This window comes from Leuresthes tenuis, unplaced genomic scaffold (genome assembly GCF_036924035.1).
Source record: "Leuresthes tenuis unplaced genomic scaffold, fLeuTen1.0.hap1 SCAF_21, whole genome shotgun sequence".
NCBI lineage: Eukaryota > Metazoa > Chordata > Actinopteri > Atheriniformes > Atherinopsidae > Leuresthes > Leuresthes tenuis.
This window is the reverse complement of record NW_027325375.1, coordinates 26,596,791-26,620,637: the sequence shown is the minus strand read 5'-3', so window position 1 is coordinate 26,620,637 and position 23,847 is coordinate 26,596,791. Positions and strand designations below refer to the sequence as shown.

At 38.4% G+C, this 23,847-nt stretch overlaps 1 protein-coding gene across 1 annotated transcript; it reads right to left on the bottom strand.

Moving 5' to 3' along the window:
- Positions 1-5,636: 5,636 nt before the first annotated feature.
- Positions 5,637-9,993, bottom strand: LOC140279696 (T-box transcription factor TBX2b-like). The gene is made up of 7 exons (XM_072374857.1): positions 9,462-9,993; positions 8,958-9,225; positions 8,702-8,848; positions 8,505-8,581; positions 8,262-8,425; positions 6,960-7,513; positions 5,637-6,452 (listed from the first exon to the last, which is right to left on the bottom strand). Exons 1-7 carry the CDS (start codon positions 9,815-9,817, stop codon positions 6,042-6,044), a joined length of 1,977 nt encoding a protein of 658 aa, XP_072230958.1. The 5' UTR covers positions 9,818-9,993; the 3' UTR covers positions 5,637-6,041.
- Positions 9,994-23,847: the final 13,854 nt, after the last annotated feature.

The window sequence follows — 23,847 nt, the reverse complement described above, 5'->3', positions numbered from 1 at the left end:
AATTTTGACATTGAGGATTCCAAGATATTAAACGTTTCAGTTATCATTTGGTCCCACTAGTCCTGCACACATGTCCTAAGGTGTACAACAGCACAGGGTTACATTTAATACTTAAAAAAAAATGGACACATTCTCTAACTAGGACAGGTCAGAACTGCAGGCAGGTCAGCTCAGTGTCTGTACTCACTTCTTCTGCAGCCATGCTTTTATAATGTGGGCAGCATGTGGTTTTAAATGGTCTTGTTAAAAAATTACGTGGATGGCCCTGAATAAAGAATTTATCTTGAAAGCAGCACATGTAGCTGTAAAATCTCAATGTAATTTTCTGTATTAAGGCTTCCATCACAGAAGTGGAAATGAGCTTTGCCAAGACCACACACATACAACCCCGTACCATCACAGAACGGGGCTTTTGGACTTGTTGCAGATTGGTTCTGAACACACAGAGTCCATTTCTTCCAAAAAGGATCTGAAATACTGAACGGTCTTAACTCTTATGTAATGATGTAACCCTGAGCTGTAGTGCTTGACAAAGGTTTTCTACTGTAATCACTGTGGTTATATCAGTTTTTAATGAATAACTGTTCAAAATGTTGTGCTGTCTGAGGGATAAGAGATCAGTGGTGTCCAACTAAAGCTTTAACAGCACAGAAAGGCAAAAAATGGTTGTTATAAACAAATGGATGTGACCAAGCATGAAGCATCTTGGGTTCATTCTGTCTGTTATGAAATAAACGTCAGAGTAAACTGACATTTGACACAATCATTCACACACATCTCTACATAATTACTTTCCTCCTTTTAATTTCAGCCCTTTTCTTACTGCACATCTGGGGCAGTGTGAGGTTCAACATAGGGCCTGAGTACCACAAAGCCTCTGATTGATGGATGACAACTCTCTTCCTGAGCCACAGCTGAGCCTCATCTGCTCCAAAAACAGACATGATAGGCACTTAAATCCTGACATTTTGTTCAGTGCTTAAGCTTTTAATTTCCCATATTTGTTTTGCATCTTCTCAGTTATATGTAATAAATGTCACATTTCTGTTGTCCCCAGCATAACATAATTTAGGCATTTAACTTAGTTTCTTCCCTTCAACTCGCAGGTCAGTTACATTGTATTGCTTCTGTAGACTTTGAAATTATATCCCTATTGAGAATTGCTCATCCTGTCTGCCTACAGAGTGTCAGGGAACAGTGGGGAAAGGTAGGACCCAGATGCAGTTCTTTCAAAATTCAAAAAGGTTTATTCCAAAAAACACAAAAACAGGGAGCAAGGCAAAAAACAGAGAGGATTCAAAAATACCAAACGTTAAAAACAAGACTATGGATAAATAATATGACTGCGGAACCGAGCCCATGAGCCAAGAACAAGCCTTAACTGTGGCATGAAGGGTAGTGAGGATTCCACAATGAACATGAGTGAACCAGGAAACTAAATACTGAGGAGGGTGATTAGTGAGTGAGTGCAGCTGAGGACAATGAAACAGGTGACATGAGTGAGACTAAGTGACAGGGGGAAAAACATGACCAGAAACCTGAAAACATGAAAAAAGACCTGAAACAATTTTATCAAAACATAAAACTGTGACACAGAGGCTATCTCATTTATATAAGCTATCACTTTTATTTGAGCACCTGTCTGTCTGAGAGAGTTTGAAGCACTGATTTACTGGGTATTCTTCCAGCATCTAGAAAACATGTTACCTTTGATGTACAGTGCAGTTTGACAATATGTCATGAAAATAATTATTATTTTAAGAGCAACATCTGCATGATACAGATGTTGTGGTTAGCTCTGTTCCCTCACAGTAAGAAGGTTCTGATTTAAATCTTCAGTGGGGCCTTTCAGTGCGGAATTGCATGTTTTCCCCGTCTTTTGGTTCTCTCCGGGCACTCCTGCTTCTTGCCACAGACCAAGACCGTGCATGTAAGGTTAACTGATTATTGACTACAGCAGAGAGTGTGTATGGATGTTTGTCTGTGTTGGCCCTTTGTGATATAGTAGCTTTTCCGGGTGTACCCCGCCTCTTGCCCCATGGTAACTAGGACAAGCTCCATCCTCCCTGTGGCCCTGAACTGTTTTAAGGTGGCATAGAAAATGGATGGATGGTCTTCAAATCAGTACTCTGTAAAGTGTCATGTGTACGATAAGTGTTTTCGGACATTAGAGTGAATTATAATAACATGGTGTAAAGAGGAGCTCTCCTTTAACCTCTTACTGCTCAGGACCCTTCTAACACCAACTCCTCAAGAACAGGAGAGGAATCTTTTATTGACCGTAAAACTTTGTAATTGACCTCTTTTCCCCTTTTTTCTTTACTTGGTTTACAAAGACAGACAGCAGGAATTCAATGCTCTGTCTTGTAAGCTATTCAGTTTGTAATTTCTTTAAATGTCATAAATCAGGGTTTGTACTGTCACTTACAATCCAGGAATCATTAGTTTACCTGGCATTAATATCGGAAACACAGATAAAACAGGCAGTATTCCCTCACATTCTATAAGTGAGGACCAGTCTATCCCTTTCTACGATTCAATATCTTGTGAGAATATTAATATTTGGGTGTGTTTTAAATCTTCTGCTCCTCTCGGTGAGTACTTTGAAAATCAGCAGGTCAATCAACAGTTTACAAACATGTATTTATACACCATCAGTGTCCACACTCAAACCACTTAATCTTGAAGTGATTAACATTCATTATCTAATTAGATGGGTATCTGCCAAAGAATGGGATGTAGTAGGAAGCAAGTAAACAGCCTGTTCTTGAGGATAATATCTTGGAGGAGGGGAAAAATGGGCATGCGTGAGGATCTAAGCAATTGAGGATCTAACTGTGTGTGTTAGATGTTGTGGAGTGTTCCCACAATGCATTGACAAAAATATTTATAATGTTACCTTTAACTTTAAAATACTTCCCTATACGCTATATCCGTAGACTGGAGCCACATTAGTGGCAGCGTGCTGCAGTTGCCTCGGACAAATCAAATTTTTTTTGCATTTTCTTAAGATTTTCTGATGAGCTATCCCTATTTTAAACATTTGTTATGGACATGGAATTTGGAAAGTTGTTTGCATGTTAGAGCAGCTGACTGAGCTTTTTAAAGCCCAAGTAATGCCTGGAATAAGGCTGTAAATCCAGATAAGTTGAAAAGGAGATATCCAGGATGAAGAACAGGAACAAAATAAAAAATGAGGAGGATGTTTATGCTTTTTCATGCTCTTGATTGTCATGGGAGGTGTGAGATCACTGGAGGATAAAACAGATGAGCGCGGAGCCCTTATGAGGACATAGCAGGATTATCAGGTAGGTAATGTAATTGCTTTTTTCACTTAGACACGGCTGAACAACTCTAGTACCTGGCTACCTGGCATTTCGATTTCTGTCCATGTTGTTGACTGAGTTAGTTCACCTGTGTTACCTGCTGATCATGTGTGTGTACTGATAAGCTGTTGCCAGGCAACAGAAGGACCACCTCAATCCATTCATGTTGATCTCTGAGGATTTCACCCACAGGTTTGCTACACTTCAACTTTCTAAATGTTTGTCGGCTGATTGATTTTTATTTAATTTTGTTGTCCATCTATAGCAATAGCATGACTTTAAACAACAGAACTACATGTTCCCTTCAGGGATTACTAAAGTATTATTGAACTGAACTGAAGGAACTAACGGCACAGTGGCGTAGCACTGTGTGCTGGTACGGTTTATTGATATCAACAACACACAAGTTAATTGACGCACATGGGGAGGTAAAGGCTGGCTTGTGTCCGAGCTGACCCTGTCACACCTGCACTGTGGAAATAAATCCAATCCTTGGAGCCCCTGGCTTTTAATTTACAGGATTTAAAGGATCTGGAGTCTTGTTGCCCGATACCTCAGGTCACCTCCTGAGGTCTTGTATAGTTCATGTCTCTGGGTCAGAAGAAGACGAAGGCAATGTTAGGTTAGTGGTTTCAATGTTGCAGCTCACCATGTATGTGTGTATGCGCACTTTAGTTTGCAATTACACGTTTTACCAGATCCATGTCGACTTATCGCACACTTAAAAAAAACAAATCACAATATTTGAAAAGTTAATATTTCAAGAATCAAGCTACACTGTTGTAAGCAGAGATGTAGTGAAAATTGCCCTAGCAAGAAGTAAGCTGCTGTCACGCCAATGAAATGAGGGGCAGATTTGTTCATTCCTGCTTCCCATAGGAGCGAAGAGCATCTTTTACACATCAGCTCTGCACACAGTTCGTCTCTAACAAGGAGCTGCTCCAGCAACAGTTTGCTTCTGTTCCTGTGACTTTTTTTACTCAGTGATCGAGATTATGTACCAGAACAAACATTAAACTTACTGTGGGCTACATGGGTGAAAGTACATTATGGAGTTTTGCATACTTTTTAAATCCTTTTTGGACATCTTTTTCAGAAAGATTAGATTTGACCCTCACAGAGTAATTATTTTTAGTTTGTGATTAATCTAAAAAAAAAAGCACACCCCTTTGAAAAAGTTTTTAGAATATATCTTTCTTTTTTTATTTTTAAATGAACTGACATGAACTTGTTCGAGGACCTGTCTTCAGAGGAAATATTTGTAAATGGCCCATTGTCATTGTTTGTTACTGAACAGGGACATCAGCAGTGAAAAACACACAAATTCAAATGTTAAAATCAATTGGAGTGGAAAATGTGCAGACTTTACTCCCACCAGCTCCCCAATTCAAACTGCAGGTACTACATGCAAAATGTACAGCGATCCAAATCTGGACTCGCTATACATTTTGGGCCGTGCCACAGTAATTTTTCTTTTTCAAACAATTCTTTAAATCACAATAGCTATAACCTCATATACAGTCTGTTGTCTGACACAGTCGCCTGGTGTTAAGTTAATGTGTTGGAGGATAAATATGCACAATGTTCAGATTTATTTCTCCAGACATTGTCTTGAGTGAAAATGGTTTAAGATTGCAGCCAAAACTATTTTTTTTCAGAACTGAGACAATTAGCTTCAATGAATGAATAAGCTTTTTTGCCCTAACCTCTTCAGACATAAGTTCTGTGTGTTTTTATGTTTCTCCTGGTCAATGAAGATGAGCAGAATCTGGTAAACATAAACCTAAATACTGGATTTGAAAGAGTAGTTTTTTAAATATGAAAATGTGTCCTCATATGGGAACCAGACTCAATGGAATGAGATCTCGCATCCTCATATGAGGAAGCTGAGTCTTAGGAGGTTAAAATGTACTTGACTGTTGATTCCCTCAAAGTAAGTTAAGTACAGGTCAGGAAGTGCAGCCACGGTGACCTTACCCAAAAAGCTTACGGAAGTCCACAAATGAAACAGACAGATTAATTTAGTTAAACTTACTTAAGGGATCAGGCCTAACATCCAGACACACTCTGATCCGTATTGGAGAACAGAATCCACCTCTCAAATCCATTTAAATTCTGAGGACACAAATGCATACCCTTTGCATTGATCTTATTGGTTTAAAATACTCGAGGCTTGTAAATGCTCGTGAGTATAACACAAGTACGGAAAATGCAAAACACATCTTTATTTGAATGGTGAAAAAAAACAGACAAAAGCAAATGACATTTATTGAAGATACTTTTCTTAAGAAAAAAAAAGTAACTGTGGTTCAAATGTAAAACTGTGCACAAGTGTTCAACATTCACCTCATTCCTCATTGGCGAGTTTTATACTAATAGTTATAGTTAAAATTAAATCTGATTCAAAGTTAAAGGTTTTTTTTACATTTGTTTAACCAAATGTTTAAAAAATTATTAAACAGTCGTTTTTTTCACAATGGCATTAGTATGTACATCACACTGACATGATAGCCAGTAGTAATGTAAATGTATGGTGATCCTGACTTGCAAATCATTAAATAAATGTTTATTACGCATATTTATAATTACTACATGACAAGTTAATAAGAAGCACAAATAGGTTTTCACAAAATATTCATGTTATGTGCTTTATATGTGCTAACATTTGATAAACTTTCCTCCACAACTCACTATCCACCACACAATGAAGAGAGTCTACAGAGAAGGATGGGACTTGTCAGGTCTTCTAACAGGAATATGAATGTATGGCAGTTCATCAGTGAAACCCTTAACTAAGGGTGAACCAGTCTTCTGCTTGGCCTTTGCTTTGTGGCTGTGAATACCAGAAACAAGACTTGAATAACTGCTTCCAGATCTGGACAGCTCAGTTTGTGAATGTGGCCGACCAGATAATCTGGCTGCTGCTGGATTTTGGCAAGACATGAAAGATGCGGGGGTCTGATATGGGCTGAATGGCAACCAAGGCCGAGAGTTGTTGTGCCGATGGTTTCTATTGAGCGACTGGGTGGCAGAGCAGGTGGGGGGAGCTGGAGCAATAGCACCTGGTGTTACCATGTAGCGGTATGGATACGACAGCATCCCTCCAAAAGATGACAGTGAAACTCTCTGTTTAAAAAAAGAAAGTTGTTATTGAAGCTTTGCAGCACCATGCATGTTCTGTGAATTGATTTAATATAAACATGTTTTACAGAAGAGATTCAAGGTTTTAGCACATGTGAGAGTAATTGACCTAATCTCTTATGTATTAGGAAGATTTAATACACATGCTCTACACTTACACTGACCCAGAAACAGTGAAGAACTTAAACAGTTTGATGTATGCCTACACACACACACACACACACACACACACACACATGTATAGGCTTACATCAAAGTAAATGTTATCCATTTAAAACTGTTATTTACTAAATTAAAAATCAAATTTTCGCTTTTAGCGGAAATTTAGGTAGCAATTGAATGATTCAAATTATTAAGTAATTTACCTTAGAGAAGACCCCCCCAAAAAAAGAAAAGAAGCTTTTCTTGTGGTTGATTTTTCTCATACATTATTTCCTTTCCCATAGAGCATCTTGTAACTGTTGTTCCGTGTTCCCTCAAATAAAAGCTTACCTGAGATGTTAGCATGGGCTGTGACAGGTGAAACTTGAATGGAGATGAAGATGCAGTGCTTTGAGAAGATATGCTTCTGTTTCTTAAGTCCCTTTCTCCATGTAATGAGGAAGATCCAGGTCCAATATCCATGGTGGAAAAAGCCTCTTGATTATTTGAAAGCCATCCTGGATGAAACAACAAAGGAGCCCCTAGCCCAGAAAACGGTTGGATGTACACACCTGAGGAATCCAAAGTCTGCCTGTGAGTGTCGCTAAGGGATGCCGAGTTCCACGATTGCAGCATCATAGGCTGGACCCCAACTTGTATTTTAGTCCTTTGATTTTCTGAAGAGCCCAAATCCATAGAGTATCTGTCACAAGATGTCCCACATATTGTTCTCTCTTTTGCTCCAAGCTCATTGTTGTTCCTCTTGCTAGGATCAGACTTGTTTGGCAATATCTCCTCACTTGTTAGACTCATAGTCAATGTTCGTGCAGTCCTGGAACAGCTTGCTTCAGCAGTGCCATCATCTTGTAGATCAATATCTGAATCACTTCCAACATTGTTCTCATCTGTGTGGGGGACATTATTAAAAAGACATATTGGTAACAAAGTTATGAGAGGGAGAACTTTGTTCAAACTTCTTGAGTTATCTGTGTCTGTGTGACCTAGACAATATAGTTGATAAATGAAAGCAAGATACCACATCTTTGCCACAGAATGGTTTCAGTCTTCTGAACTCTGGACATATTGCAACATTAGTAAGACACAGGTGTAAATAATGAAGGTGGAATTTCATTTCACAGCTTTGCTGTGAGGGTGCTGGCCTTAAGCAGGCCGGCTTACAGTCACACCATGCAGGATTACTTTATACTCAAACTGAGCTCAGCCATCATTAACGTTATTAGTAACACCTACACATTTCCTACTATGACAAGTTGAAATGTCCTGTGAAAATGACCTGATTTGTTAACCTTTTAAATCTAAAAAGATTCAAATAGTTAATACAATCCAAGTCAACGTAATCCACCACTCATAATGCCATATTTTATATATATATATATATATATTTGAATATGAAAACTTGAAATATGCTGTAAGAATTATCACCAAACCCTAAAAACATGCTGGAAATCATGATTATTGTGATGTTAAAGTTTAGTGATATTAAAAGCTCAAATAAATGATACTGCATATCCGAGCTTGTGACTGTAGCTGGAATGTGTTACACTATATCAATATTCCTACACAACTATTTGCGTTTTTGCACACAGCGTAATAAAGCCTCCTAAAATACATGCAGCCTGTGAATGAACCCACCTTGACAGGGTGATGTGGGCATCAGAGGGCTGTTAACCGATTCCAGGGGAGAACAAAAAGGCTCTCTCATACTGGGTTGTTCATATGAGTCATCAGAATCAGCACAGTCATTATCTGCTTGGCTTTGGTTTTCTTGCAGCAAAGACACATTCGTGGGTTTACTCCTGTGGATCACAAATGGAACAGAATTAAATATGAGCGTCATGCAGCTATGTCACTGATTCCAAGTTGCAAAATAAATACCTCTTTTCCCGTCTCCCATTTCCAGTGTCTCTGAATCCTTTGGCAAAGGGGTTGTTGTCAATTTTTAGCTGCGTAATCTTAATGGAGAAGGAGACGGAAAAAAACCAAGTCAGTTCATGCAAAACAGCAGCTGTGCACGCAGTGGTGGAAAAGCACAACATCTGTATCTTAAAAGCTTGTGGGGAGAGCGAGGTTACCTTTTCATTCTGATAGGCAGTGACAGCGATGAACTCCGTCTCCGGAAAAACATAAGTCCGGAAGGTGCTGTATGGAAGCTTCATTATGTCGTTAGCTCTCACTATATGAAATCTGGGTTGGTATTTATGCATAGAATTCAAAATAGTCTGGAAAATCCACAACAACACAGTTGAAAGTTTTTGTTTGCATTGTAAGTATATATTTGATTGTAAGTATCAAAAACCAACAGTATAGTCTTCAATAAGTGATACTTACAAATCCATGTTTATCCGAAATGTTATTAGTAAGTTTGAGTTTATGAAAAGCAACTGTCTTGCTCATCCACTGCTCCCCTTTAGATGGACTGTCTGGGTGGATGTACATGCGCTTTGGCATCTCCGGGTCAGCTTTTCCAGCCACCATCCAGCGGGAATTATGAAACTTGTAGCGGCAGTCATCGACTGCGACAATGTCCATCAGCAGGATGTATTTTGCCATTTCATCCAGCCCTTCTACACGCACCTTGAAGGGCGGAAACATCCTCCTATGGTACACAGATAATGAAAAACAATCATTTTAGGCATAAAACATAATAGCGACTTTTCTTTTTTTATTTATCAAGGAGCGCCGTTCCTCTTAAAAAAAATAGCCTCAAACCAATAATTACAAATAATTGTTGTGTTGGCACTCTAAAAAAATCATTTGTATGTGCCAAGAGCTGTTTTCTAAACTAGAGAGCCAGTAGCATGGCATGTTAACTTGATTGTTGTCATTACTTGCCTTCCGGATTTTGTGATTACCATCTCAGTCCCCATTTTGTGAAATTCAGTCCATAGATTATTTGATTCCAGTGTGACTTTCGGGTCCTCATCGAGCCATTCCTCAGGCTGCAGACTCCTCAAGGATCGCGGGTGGATTGGCCGATTTTGGCGTTCCAGAGTTGCGCACAGCACAGCGTCAGAAGCAGGCTGCTCCAACAGGGGGTCCGAGAGCGAGCCGAAGTCCGGGTGAGTCAGGGCAGGGAAAAACGAGGACTGAGCGTTGGGAAGTAAGGCTGGCAAGGAAAAGACGTCTGCTCGATGAACTTGGAAAGGATTGTAAGCCATAGGAGCCGCTGTGTGAACTGGATCTCTCATCAAGGCATCGAAACTAATTTTAATCAGTGTGCTTGCTCTGGATTTAGTTTAGCTTGGAAGAGAAGTCGTAAAATCAGATTTCCACATCTCCAAAAGCAGGGGTCCACTGGTAGACCCAAACAAGGAGAGGACGGCGCGCTTTGGGACCATGCGTAAAGTTTGTTTTAAACAGCGACAGGAACAAGGGGCGAGGGAGGAGGAAAAGCGTCGAGATTAGGTTTGTAGTCTCACACCTCTGTTACCCTCCAGTACATAATACAGGGCGTCACAGAAGGTACCAATACCAAGCAGCGGGCGTGGTTTCAACTTCTCAATAAGATTTGTCTTGAAGGGAACAGCATGAGTTATACACACCATGACACAATGAATGAACGAAATACTATCACCATAAGCAACAATAATAAGTCTAGATTAAACATGTGAAATGTGCTTGTTTTTGCCAAAGAACAAAAATAAATTAATAATTTGGGAACTTCCAAATGGCTAAATTAATACTATGATAAGATTATCTACTGTATCGTTGCTGATTTATTCTTTGATCCGTCCTTTGAAAACACCCGAGGTTGTTTTTTTGAAGGACTAACTGTTAATTGGGGGCATAGCGCCAGTTATCTGACGTCCCACAATGAGCCAAAAGCTCTGTCCTGTCATTTCACATTTAGGCAGTTTTCCAAATCCTCAACTCGCCTGCTCCAGATTTCTTTGTAGAACAGCCTACGGGCATCACTGCCTTTATGAACCAAGAAAACAAGACAGCAGCAACAAATGAAAAAGTTTCCGTCCACCGCTCAGGGGCCTGGTGGTGATTAGGCCAACCATACGGCCTGTCCATTTAAAATAATAATCTCGATTAAATGATGGAAAGCCTGGATGTTAAGTGCCATTACCGTTTTTTTCCTTTTTCAGTTTAGCTGGCTGTTGAAACGTACTGATTTTTTTTCAGCCGATTACGACTAAAATGATCTGAATACGTACTCTTTCGCCTCTGTTTTTGTAACCCCTCATTTTAAATTCAATTTGTCCAGTATGCATAAAATATGCTCACAAACATCACGGCTTGAATACTTCTCAAGTCAACCAGCTATGAAGCATCATCTCAAACCTAATAGTACCCCAATTAAAAAATAATGTCAACAATGAAAAACAAAAAAGAACCAAACAACAGAAAAACTAGCAAATGTTAAGGCGGTGAAGTCTTTGTGAGGACGCCCTCTCTTTCTTTCTTTCTTTCTTTCTTTCTTTCTTTCTTTCTTTCTTTCTTTCTTTCTTTCTTTCTTTCTTTCTTTCTTTCTTTCTTTCTTTCTTTCTTTCTTTCTTTCTTTCTTTCTTTCTTTCTTTCTTTCTTTCTTTCTTTCTTTCTTTCTTTCTTTCTTTCTTTCTTTCTTTTATTCCTCCCAAAAAATGATATGTCTAAACTTAATTTATTACTTTCATTTTAAAGCCATTATATAATCTGAACAAACTTTCTTTTTTTTTTTTTTTTAACTGGTATTTTTACTTAACTGGTATTTTTTCAGTTTCAGAATTTTTCTTTCAGAGTTTTGCTTCATTTCAACCCTATCTTTAAAGAGCCACACTCACACATGGCTTGTAATTCTTTGAAAGTGATTTTTAAGAATATTTTCAAAATTTAGTTCCTTGAAGAAGGGAATTTTCTCCACATTAACAGAGTAAAAAAAAAGTTTTTCTCTCTGCTGTACCAGGTGCTGAACCACAGTGCACGCAAGGTGGAGTGTTGTTTGACATTTACAAGACAGGAAAGGCGCAGGCTCAGGATGAAAAGGGATCTCACAGGTCCCACAAATGATGAACAGCTCCCGGGACAGTGAGCAGTATTAACTTGTAATCATAGCCATGAGATAAGTTCAGGAAGTAAAGGGGCGGGAAGATTTATTTCTCCATGCTCAAAGTTGAGTGTTTAACACAGCGATTGAAAACATAGCAATAAGTTTGGAGTCTCTAAAAGGGAGTGGTGGCACTGTTTGGTCCTGCTTTACCTCACTCAGCACTGCTAGTGAAAGAGATGGACTATGGTGCTATGACGTTTTTCTCTGATGCAGCTCCAACTGGCAGCATGAGAGAAGCACCAGAACAGGAAGGAGGCAGTCAGTTTGAGTGATGGTGCAAGAATTTCACCTCTCCGGTCAGAGTCCACACCTGGGATGAATTCAGAAGAATGTTGGGCTACTGAGAGTTCCTGGCAAGTCATGTAAAGGGCAAGCCAATAAAGAACATATCACATCTGAAGGTTGGAGAGGACATTTAAACGACAAACAGGAGGGAGAGGAAGGACAGGAAAAAAAACTTAGAGGAGACTTAAAGTTGAGCAAAGAGGTTAAAGTGTCATTCATCACCAGTGTCACCCAAGCTCATTTTTGCTGTAAGACCTAGATGTTTGGATGAGTGTAGTTTCAAAAGCTACAGGCTGAATCACAAGAATGGCTTAACTATTTATCAGCTAAGTTTGCCAATCGATGTTTCCCAAACACCATTCCGGTGTTCTTTGACCCCTCTTTCTGGTCCTCTCAATCTCAACTGGTTAAGACAGATGGCTGCCTGCCCTGACTCTGCTGCAGGAGGTTTCTTGCGACCAGAAGAGGCCACATATTCTTTGAGCGTAATTATTGACCTCTTCTGCTTGCATAAGCAAACACCACATGGACACCTTTTGGGGAGGAGGACAGTCTCCTTACATTTCACACTGAATTAAATACAATTTAATTTATTCATATAAGGCCAAATTCTCAAACCTATAATGTTGTGTTGTGTTGGCACTCTAAAACTAGTTTTTGTGCGTGAGAAGAGCTGTTTTCTAAGCCAGAGAGCTGATAAAATGTCATGTTAACGGATTGTTGTAATTACTTGCCTCTCAGATTTTCTGATTATCATATCAGTCTTGTAACACTTAGACTAAGAGGTGCTGCATGAATATGTTTAGAGGGGTCAATGTGGCTCACAGAGTACTGCGGAGCATTTTAGAGGAAAAGAGGAACAAAGTACAGTGCAAATATTTTGAAATGACTGGGTACCTATTGAATAGTTTAGAGGAGAGGATAAGATATAGTAAGTATTCTATAAAGTATAGATACTTTCGAAGGAGGGAAGAAGAAAAGGTGTGTGTATTTTTAAAGCACATATTACTGACATGGAACGTTTGAGGGAGGGAAGGATACTGTCGGAACATATTTAATCTAAAATGCGTTTTTTCTTTGGATGGAGGGATGAAGAAGGAGTATCAGGAGAGAAGCCACGCTTGCATGGGGATAAGATGCAAACTCGACACAGAAAGGCCCCAGTCGAGATTCTAACCAGGAACCCTTTTGCTGTGAAGTGACAGCGCTAACCACCTCACCTGAATAGTTAGCTTAGAAAAACAAAGCTGCATGTTTGGTTACATATTCAGTCTGCAAACTTTTTTTCCATCCCTTTATTGAACATTATGAATATGCATATTCAATTTGGGGACCATGATTCAGACATTTGTGTACAACATTACAAAAGAAATGCTCATAATGTGGCAGGTCTTTTGGACAGGCTGAGGTAGAAAACAGACATCTTTTTCAAACAAATATCTGTGGAAGACTTGTAGACTACTAACACAATAGTTTAGGGTCACTAAAGAGTTTCTAACCCCAGTTCTCCTGCTCTTAGGAAGGAGGCAGGTATGTTCAAGGTATGTTCTGTTCAACCTTTCTTACATTATAGTTATAGAGTATTTGCAATGATTAGAGTAATTACTATCGAATATTACAGAATTTATCCCTTAAACTAAAACAGCTATTTGATCAACAAACTGTCTATATTAGTGTTCACTTAAAAGAAAAACATAAAAACTATTATAAGAACAAATCAACAATGCAGGAAGTAATAATGAAGAATGACAATTTGAATTTGAATTACAGAACAGGGAAAAATACTGACTTTTAGTCCCCTTTGCTTATTCAGTCTGACCCTTAAAACATACGATGACAGCCCTCATAGAACCTGCGCTTTTTATAGTGTGACTGTTTTCATGGCAAAAGGTGCCTATTGTTCCTCACAAAAATGATTGCATGACTTTAACTTGTTATAAGTGTCTTTTTGGAGTAAGTTGCTGAGTAAGTTTGGAGTAAGTTGCTGAAAATGTTCAGCAACTTTGCTGCCTAGACGTCCTTGGCTCACCAAACCTCATCTCATGCACAACTAATCCATTAGTTGTCAATAGAATCAAGTTGCCTTAAGTGCTAACTGAAGTATGGCCCTTCCTAAAATATACCCTCTAAGGATGCCCAAAACTGGCTTGTTTTTTAAAAGACTGTCCCCATGGAGTACACACAGTGATGTACAGACACTTACCCCTCTGTTCTGCTGTTAAAGCCACCAGCTAGACTGAAGTATATTATAAAGTCTGTCTAAGGTCATTAACACTTAGGTGGAGTGGCCTTAGGTTATCTCCCTAAACCTGTCTTTAGAAATATCACTTTGGCTTGTCTTACTTAGCTCAGTAAGACCTTTGACCTTACACCTCTCATTTTAGCTTTTCTTACTTAGATCCATGATGGAATAAATGATGAGCTGAATAAGTTGCCGGATGTGATCACTTTTATTACTGTTGTTATCTTTAAAACAAAAAAGTAACAGCTTACAGAAAGTGAGGGGAACCGGTGTGTTTTTGGGGAAGGGAAAATTATGTCAATATGTTTTTGTTTTAACTTAGATTCAGTCAGTAATCGTTCAAAAAACAAACAGTCACAGTAATCAAAGCCAGCACACACAAGAATACAGGAATTCATCCAAGTTAAACAATGAAACACAGTAGAGGGCCACATGAGTGTGTTCAAATGCTGAATGTAATACTTCTCAGGATCCTCCATTCTGCAACGGCAGTGTTTACACAGAATTTCAGTGTTCAGTGTTTCTCAGTGTTAAAATATTTTGAAAAATTCAGAATTTCACTGTGTTGTGCTAAGGATACATCCTTAACTCAAACATTGAGACACAGGGCACTCAGATGGAGCGAGATGCTTTTATATCATCTCAATTTCTCTGCAGTGTAGTGTGAATTCGGTGTCTGTGTGGCATTTGACCTCAGAGAAGGAGACACTGTGTCTACCATATAAATGTAATGTTGTAATTATTAATTTTGGTTCCATTAACCCATTAGTGTGGTGTGTAAAGCAAAGACTGAGAATTTGGGATTCCAACCTAATCTAATGACACAGCGGGCGAGACACAACTAATTATAAAGAGAGCTTCAAGTCATTGCTCTTGCTGTGGTGAGTATAAGTATATAGCTCCAAATTTAATCACAGCCCAAGAGACACTCTTTAAGAGATATCAGCACATTCTAACTATCTTAATGCCTTCTGAACTCCTTGTAAAAATTAGCACTGGCGGCAAAAAGTCCACTGGTGACCGTGAAAGAAAGCAGATTTTGTTCACTTAATGGAATTAAGAAATAGTTTTGCCACCAAAACAACTTTAACATTCGACTTGTTGGCATTAAAATAGGTTGGAAATAAGCCCAAGTCCTAATTGGGTTGACTGCCAGTCAGGGCACGACTGCATCGTGACTTTATATGGATTTATTGGAATGACAGAAGAGGTCTTTTCCTACAACTTTATTTAGCATTTTCTAGTTTTCAGAGGGACTGACAGGGGAAATTGAACAAGCTTTTAATTGCCTTCCTAAACTATTACTTGTTTTGTTTTTTTTTTGTTTAATCATGTCTTAACTGTTTTAAATCATGCAAAATGTAACTAATTGCCATTTACGTGTTTCATAGATCATCTGTAGTTTTCCATGAAGAATCTTGTAATTGTATATTTTAGACTGTATACTGTAGACTCTAATAATCTTTTAATATTTAAACCTTTCAGACTTTTTAGACTTGAAAGAGTCTGAGAGGTTTAGAACTGTGTAAGAGAGATATTTAAAGCTCTGAGTGTTTTTTTACTCTTTAATTATTTAGCCTTTGTCATGACCAGGTTGTCACTTCAGCACATTCTTTAGGACCCACAAGTGTCAAAAATCCCATCAGAGGAAGCCAGCAGAAGTCTTGTTTTTCCACTTTCTTTCAAGCATAGCTTTGAGTTCTGTTGGAACTCCTGGTAGCAGTATGGGGACTCTAAGTGTGTTGGGACTTTCAACACTCAGTGACGTGGTTTTCCTGAAAGCAGTGAAAGCTCAATAAGTGTGCCTCCGTGCCCCAAGGCATCTGACAGTGGTAAGTGGGACCTCAAAAGACAGCAAGGCTCCACAATACTCTACACAACATGACACACAACGTTACGGCTCCGTGAGCGGGCACCCTGGTTCATTAAACAGCTCCAGTGTGGCAGCTTCTGTGTATGTAGTGCATTTTCTAACACTAATGCAAGTAACGGCTGAGAATTCTTTATTGGTGACCTATATGATGATGAAAGTACAACAAATTACTAGAAGGTTATAAACTCTTGTAGAGTGGTTGCAGAGTAAGAGCTCAGTAGGTCTGATGCATGGGCAATTTGTCTCTGGCATGTTTAATTTTGAGTTAGCTTAAAAAAACGTAAAGTGAACACAACTTTAGAAATTATTCATTTGTGTAAATGAAACATATGGCCCCATGTTGTTAGTTCCAGTGTGACAGAACTTATCGAGTGTACAACATGTTTTATTTATCCTGGCTGCTACAGACATCACATTGCATCAAACGACTACCCTGCATGCACAGCTCTGTGTGCAAAATTACTGGGCAAGTATGCTTTCAGACCTAATCAATATTTCACATTTCCAGCTTCAAACTACATAATCTTAAATACATGTCAAGTGATGTTTATTCATGCAATGAGTAAAAATATGGCCTGAAGTAATGAGCATTTTATGTTGCTGGGTACGTTTCTATCAGGCAGCATCTTTCAGGCAAAACAGGTCAAATGAAGAAATCTAGAAGACACTGAGTCAAATAATGATATAATACAAATAAAGATTATTGTTTCAGAATGGCTTAAAGATGAATACTAAGCTCTTTAACAACATGACACCTAAATGTTTGCTGTAGGCTACTTGAAATATGGTTGAATTTGTCCACTGCGTTTTTTTTATGACCTTGTTTGCATGAATTAACGAAGTATTACACTGAAAATCATCAGACGTCATGTGACTATATTTCTCCTTCAGTCACGCAAAGGGGCAGCCTTCCATTTAAGATTGGACCAAGAATTATCTTAAGGCACAGATTTTACCGGGACCAAGTGGTGAAAGGTTGAAGAGTCGAGAGCTGGTGGGACTAAAATCGCTGGAAATGATAAATCAAATGAATGATGTGAATGATGAATTCAAAGCCCACTTGATGGTCAGAGATACGCTTCTTCAAATACAAAGTAAATTTGATTAAATCAGCTGACAGTTTATCACATTACTTATTTACATACATTAGTCATTTTTCTTGCTGCAATTTAAAAATGTTACTGTTTGGCAGTTTTTATCTTATAAATAATGAGTAAGGAAAGTGGGAAACTTATGAATTAGGGCTTTATTGTCATCAAATGAAATCAAAACTTCTCATGCGTGTGAGGAAATGAAAGGATGATTCATACAAAAATTTAATCTTACTGCTTTCTCCACTAATTTGTTTTTTTGCATGTTATCTTTAATTGGAGCCAGGCAGCATATTTGCTTTCAACTCCTGTCTGTCCTATCATATCTTCCTGAATGTAATGCAAGTCTGTGTGAGTCTGTAGTGCAGATACTCTGAAAGAGTAAACTGGGCTTTAGAAATGGACCCATGGTGACACGGCTTTAACAAACAGCTGAAACTGAAATAAGTTTATCAAAAATGGCCGATGTGACATACTAACATTCCAGGTCTTTGACAATTGGTGGTGGTACTTGGTGGAAATGTCAGCTATGTGATCCATTTGCTCTATTATGGGTTCCCTATCAGTTCCTTGAGGAAAAATGGGTCTGGGTTCTTATGGGTTATGTTGTGCACGCAGATACCAATAGAGACTGGAATCTGTCCAGTCAAAGTAATGCTTGAGCAATGTACTTCCTTGAATTTCACTACAACAGATCCATTTGATATGGAGTCTCCCTCTTGAATTATCCTTTGAGGTCTTTTGCTGAACAATGTATACCAACGTTTGAAGTGATGTGTTTTACCACTCAAAGCTGTAAATTTATTTGTGTGACATGTCAGTGTTGCTACAGAGGTGTTAGTTCATGAATTAAAATCAATTTTGTGTAAGTAAAGCAAGTCAAATAATTGATAATCTAATGAAAGAATTTTTTTACCATTGCTGATGATTGCTCTCACTTATTTGCCACCTGCCATCATTTCATGAAATGGTTTTAGAGTTGTAGAGTTTATTATATCCAAGGGGAAATTCATTTTCGAAGATTTTTCATTTTTTACCTTCAGCATTACGTCTCAGTGCATGAGTTAATAAATATTCATACAAAATAACCATGTATGGAAAAATCTTTTTGAAACAGATGAGGAGGGCAGAGGAAGGCATTTCCCTTGGCTCACTGAGATTAGTGCTGCAGCGATGCAGATCATGGTGGGACAGAGACCTGAGCCTTCATTTTCCAAGTCAACTTTATTTCGGATTAAATATAACAAGATCACAGACACAGGTGGTTAAAATTAGGTGTGTTTGTAAAGTGCCTGAGCTCCTGGTCTTTTATAGGATGAAGAGCTCAATAAACTGAAAGGACCTTTGAGTAACATTATTATCCATGAGGTGGGTTCAAGGATTTCTAAGCAGTGAATTGCTTTTCATCTTTGGTTTTTGTCTTTTTAATTGGTTATTTTGTCAGAAATTACCCATAAGTGCCACTACAGCTGATCTGTGTTTTGACAGGACTAATTTCTGTCCTGTTATGACCCTTCTTAACTTTGCTCTACATTTCAAGGTACATCTGTGCTCTGGGGATTGGCCATCGGTGACCCTACATCCTTGACAAGATTAACTTAAGTTTAACATAAAAAACAGTTTCTATTCAGTCAGCCTTTGGTGGTATAGGGTTCATTTGACCAAAAAATGTGCTTTTAAACTAAGACTATTTAACAAGCAATCACATTACATCTCTGGGTCATTCTCTCCTCCTTCTGCTCGTGTCCTATCTGGCTCTGTGTTTTGTGTTCCATGCATGATATGCTGCTCAGGTTCAGTCCAATGGACCTATCTGGGATCCTGCTCTGTAGTTCACATGTGCATCTGTGCCAAAAATCAGGTTCCCAATCTGTCTCTAGACAAGAGTCAAATGCTGCTTTGTGGAGACGTGATAATTTTCCAGTAGGGTGAAGATAATGGGCATCAGTCCCATTATAATCCAAACTTTCCAAGAGACAAATATAGTAAATTGTCAGGAAAATTTATAAAATTGATTTTCTTGTATCAAAATGATAACATACGAATGTATTCACTGTGTTGAATTAGCCCATGTACATTTCAATAATTGATTTGTTTTCATTTCCGCAGTTATAACACTTTACAATCTATCACAATGAACGCCTGGTGATAAATGGTTATACACTGTGTCTATTAATCAACAGTATTTGTCAACTATTGAATGACTGAACCGACTGAAAATACATGAAATAAAATACCTTACAATATCCAGCTATGATAGTGTAAGAGTCCATGTATGTAAGCTGGAGAATGTGTGCTGTTTATCCTTGTACAGCTGAAGTCTGCTTTCCTTTACAAGCGGTTGTGTTGAGCCTGCAAAAGTGTTAAAAGCAGGAGACACAATGCTTCTGACAGAAGAGGCACTGGGCGGCTCCTGGGCGTCCAGAACATTCGTTTCACCTTAATCTAAAGTGAAAAGGCAACACATTTTAGTGATACGAGTTAAGTCATTTGAGAGCTGCATCTGCCGCCGGCGGGAAAGAATGAGATGAGTCAACTGTTTTTTTTTAATTTCTCTCTGTGTTTTTGCGTCTGAGTGTTTGTGTATGGGAAGAGAATGAAGAAGACAGAAGCAAAAAGCATCAGCAAAGGGAGCATGCCAGTCTTACAAGGCTTTCTTTATGAAACAAATGGTTTTAAAGTAAAAAAAAAGCAAGCAAAGCAAAACAAAGAAACATGTATATCCCCTGCCAGATTCATAACAACACCTTCACCATCACTTGCTGTTCTCATTATTGTTTGCACATCTAAGTACAATTTGCACCTCTGTTAATCCCCACAATTAAAATGTGTCTCTCTGTCTTAGATAGACTCTATAGGCAAGGCAAGTTTATTTGTAGAGCACAATTCGTACACAAGGCAATTCAAAGTGCTTTACAGCTACATAAAATCACAAGAAGGCAAATAAAGTCATTCCATAAATATAAAAAAAAATCATTAATTGATTAAATTAAAAGTGAAGAGTGCAGATAAAATACTTTCAGTTGTCATATGCACAGCTAAATAGAACTGTTTTCAGTCTGTATTTAAACATTATCAGAGTTGAGGCCTGTCTCACATCCTCTGGAATACTGTTCAAGATTTTAGGAGCATAAAACTAAAACGCAGCCTCAGCTTGTTTAGTCCTGACTCTGGGCACCAGCAGGAGACCCCTTCCTGAGGTTCTCAAAGTCCTAACTGATTCATATGGCTTCAACATGTCATACATTCATTCAACATACAAGATATACTTTGGCGCTAGACCATGAAGAGACTTGTACACGAGCAGAACTGTTTTAAAGTCAATTCTCTGAGCAACAGGAACTGATCTCAGAGACCTGAGCACTGGACTAATATGGTCGTATTTCCTGGTTCTTGTCAGGATTCGAGCAGCAGCATTCTGGATGTATTTCAGCTGCCTTACAGCCCATTTAGAGCTCAGTGAGCAGGCCGTTGCAGTAGTCTAACCTGCAGGAGACAAATGCATGGATTAGTCTTTCTAATTCTGGTTTAGACACTATTCTTTTGTTTCTTGCAATGGTTTTTAGATGATAGAAAGCTGCTGATGTTATTGATTTAATGTGGCTGTTAAAGTTCAGGTCTGAGTCCAATATTACCCCGAGATTTCTAACCTGATTATTAGGACTTAGAGAAAGAGTCTCAAGTTGACTGATAACACTTTTTCTTTGTTTCTGTGGGCCACAGACAATGATTTCAGTTTTGTCTGACTTTAGCTGGAGAAAATGGTTTTGCATTCACACACTGATCTGTTCGATGCAGTGACACATATAGACACATAATGCTATGCTATCATGTGCATGGTAGCATTACATAGGGTATTAGGGAAAGTTGTAGATAATCAGAAATGTTAACTCAAACAGGTTAGTCAATCAGGACTAGCAGGACTTTGCTATGATGGACATTTGTATTTGGCAATGACTCGGCCATGTCATCTATAAAAGTATTACAATGTGAACACAGAAAACAAGTGGCCAGTGAAGAAAGAAGAAATTGGCTGAATGGAGGAGATAACATGTAGAATTGCCAGTCAGAGAGCAATGTCGTAAACAACGAAAAGGTGACATTTGGGAAACAGTACCGCTAGTATAAAACTTGGCCACGCATACTTTTAAAGGGTTAGCTGGGATGTCCAGTACAACCCCAAAAATGTTACTGCCTACCACTCAGTTTTGGACAGTTTAGTTCCCAATTAGCTCATAAACAGCTGGCATAAAGAGTTGAGACAGCTGGAATTTTCCTGATTTAATGTCATGGCCAACTGCAAATTAATGTAACATGAAATAACTCAGTGTACTGCTTAGGGGAAAATGCAAAAGACAGGCCAAAATAGACAAAATTTTGAATATATCAGGTGGGACATCAGGTTTGTTTAACCCATTTACTCAAAAGGAAAATGTTAACCGTGCCACTGGTTCCAGTATATGCCAGATATACAAAAGACACTGGTTGAACCTGAACAGACAAAGTGTGAAAACTTTATCGCTGCTGAGGTATTCATTTTTACATTTTTTCTTGATTCTTTCATTAAATGTATTGTTTTTAATGACGTGTTTAATTCTAGGTGCAGCCGGCACTAGTTGTGATGCTCCTGAGAGAGTCATGATCTCTGGCTGTCTCTGTGTCTGATAATCAGAGTTATCTGGTGTATGTGATTCGACTAATTATATCATTATTATATTGTTTGTGTGTGTTTACACACCTATAGGGGGAGGTCAATGGTTTAAAAAAAGGGAAACTCAAATCCATCCATCTGGCTGTCTGCCTGAATATACAAATTTTCTTATTGTGTTTATTAGGCATTCAGTGATATGAGATTCCAACCACAATCTAAGAAAATTCTATCATCACCATAATTGTTGTAGTCTAACATAATTTTAGGTTTGTGAAATGATCCCGCCATGTGATTTACTATGAGTCATGATATTTCTGATATAACTTCCACTTCCCCCATAGCCTCCATAACAAAAGGATGAGTGTCCTGACCCACTGCTGGAAATGCACAACAGACCAATAATGGTTCAGTGATGAATGAAGGCTTTAACATTCCCTTTAAATGGCTAGCACAGTGCTACTTGATTCTGCATATTTTGCTGTAGCCTATAAAAACACCTGTTAGGCACATCCCCAGCCTGCTGAGAAGCCCAGTCTGGTTTGACTTGTCCACTTGACATGCACAAGCAGGTAACCTCCACTCCATGCATGTTTTTCCTAGAGTGCAGGAAGAGTCATGACATTTCAAGATTACAAAACAGAGGTTTATACATGAGACATACAACATAAAAACGATTAAACACTCAATTTGATTTCATGAGGACATCAAAATTAAGATGATTTTTGATTATTCCTAATCTACAATTAATGTTAAGGAAGAAACAAATCATTTTAAATGTACTAAGATTTAAACAAATCATATTAAGTATTGTATTAAGTGTCTCTGAGATTATGTCAATTTTAGTTTAGGCTATCTCCTCTTTCCTTGCAGCTTTTCTTTTCAGCATCTGCATGTGATCTGTCTGTGTGTACTGCGAATACAGACTGCATGCTGTGTATATGGCCCCACGGTTTCATGCTGTTTGTGGGGATTGGCGGGACTTACCTTTACTGATTACACAACAAATGACACATCCTCTCAATTTACAAGGAAATGGGATTCATCATTCTTGGAGAATTGTTAAAAAACAGTTCAGCAGTTTGAGATCAAGTCATAAATCTGATATAGCCTTTTTTGGGAAACTTTCTTAAAAAGAAAATAAATAAAATATGAGTAGAAACGGAAAAATATTTCAGTTTCCAGGAACTATCGATCAGGTTTGTTGTAAAAAAAAAAAATAGAGAAATAACCCAGATAATCAACGTTTGGGATGAGTATTTTGGGTTGAATTTTCCCTAAGCTGCTTATTTCAGGGGTTTAGTGGAGGTGTTCTGAGAGGAGCATTCAGAATGTTTAAACTACACTTAATCATGTCAGCAGGATTACTACAGACCTTTTCCCAAAACACTGCTCTCACAGTGGGTGTCAACACCTCTCACCCTGGCTACAATGTGATGACCGTCTATAGCGTTATAATCCAAGCTTCAGAGGTTCTATCAGAGTAAGAGTCTTAAGAGGTATGGGAGGTCAGATGGAAATCTTAAAGCAAGTAAGGCCTACAAGGACACGTTCGAGGTGGATTAAATCCAGTCCTCTGCCATGGTTACATATGCTCACAAAACTGTTTACACAGTACCATTCACATATACAATTAATTCCTCAGCAAGTCACATTTGGACAGCTAATTGATCTATCACAATTATTAGGGAACACTTAATAATTTTTACCCAAAAATGAACAGACACTGACTTTTGTTAATGCCAAGGTATGGAAGAACTATAAATTCTCCTCCAGACATTGATAGATTAGTAAAACCATTTTCAGACTAAAATATATATCTGTTAAGAGTGTCAACTGTCCCTAATGTGTGAGGTGAAAAAGATTTTAGAATTAAACAACCACAGGACTTAAAGACAGTTAAGAATCTTAACCTCACCAAACCTCTAAATCCAACTCCATAATGAGAACATACAATCCACGTTTTGCTCTCTATAAAGCAACAGAGACACAACAGTAGTCCAAAGTTATCTACTACCACTGGCTCAGAGCTGTGTTGACTTTT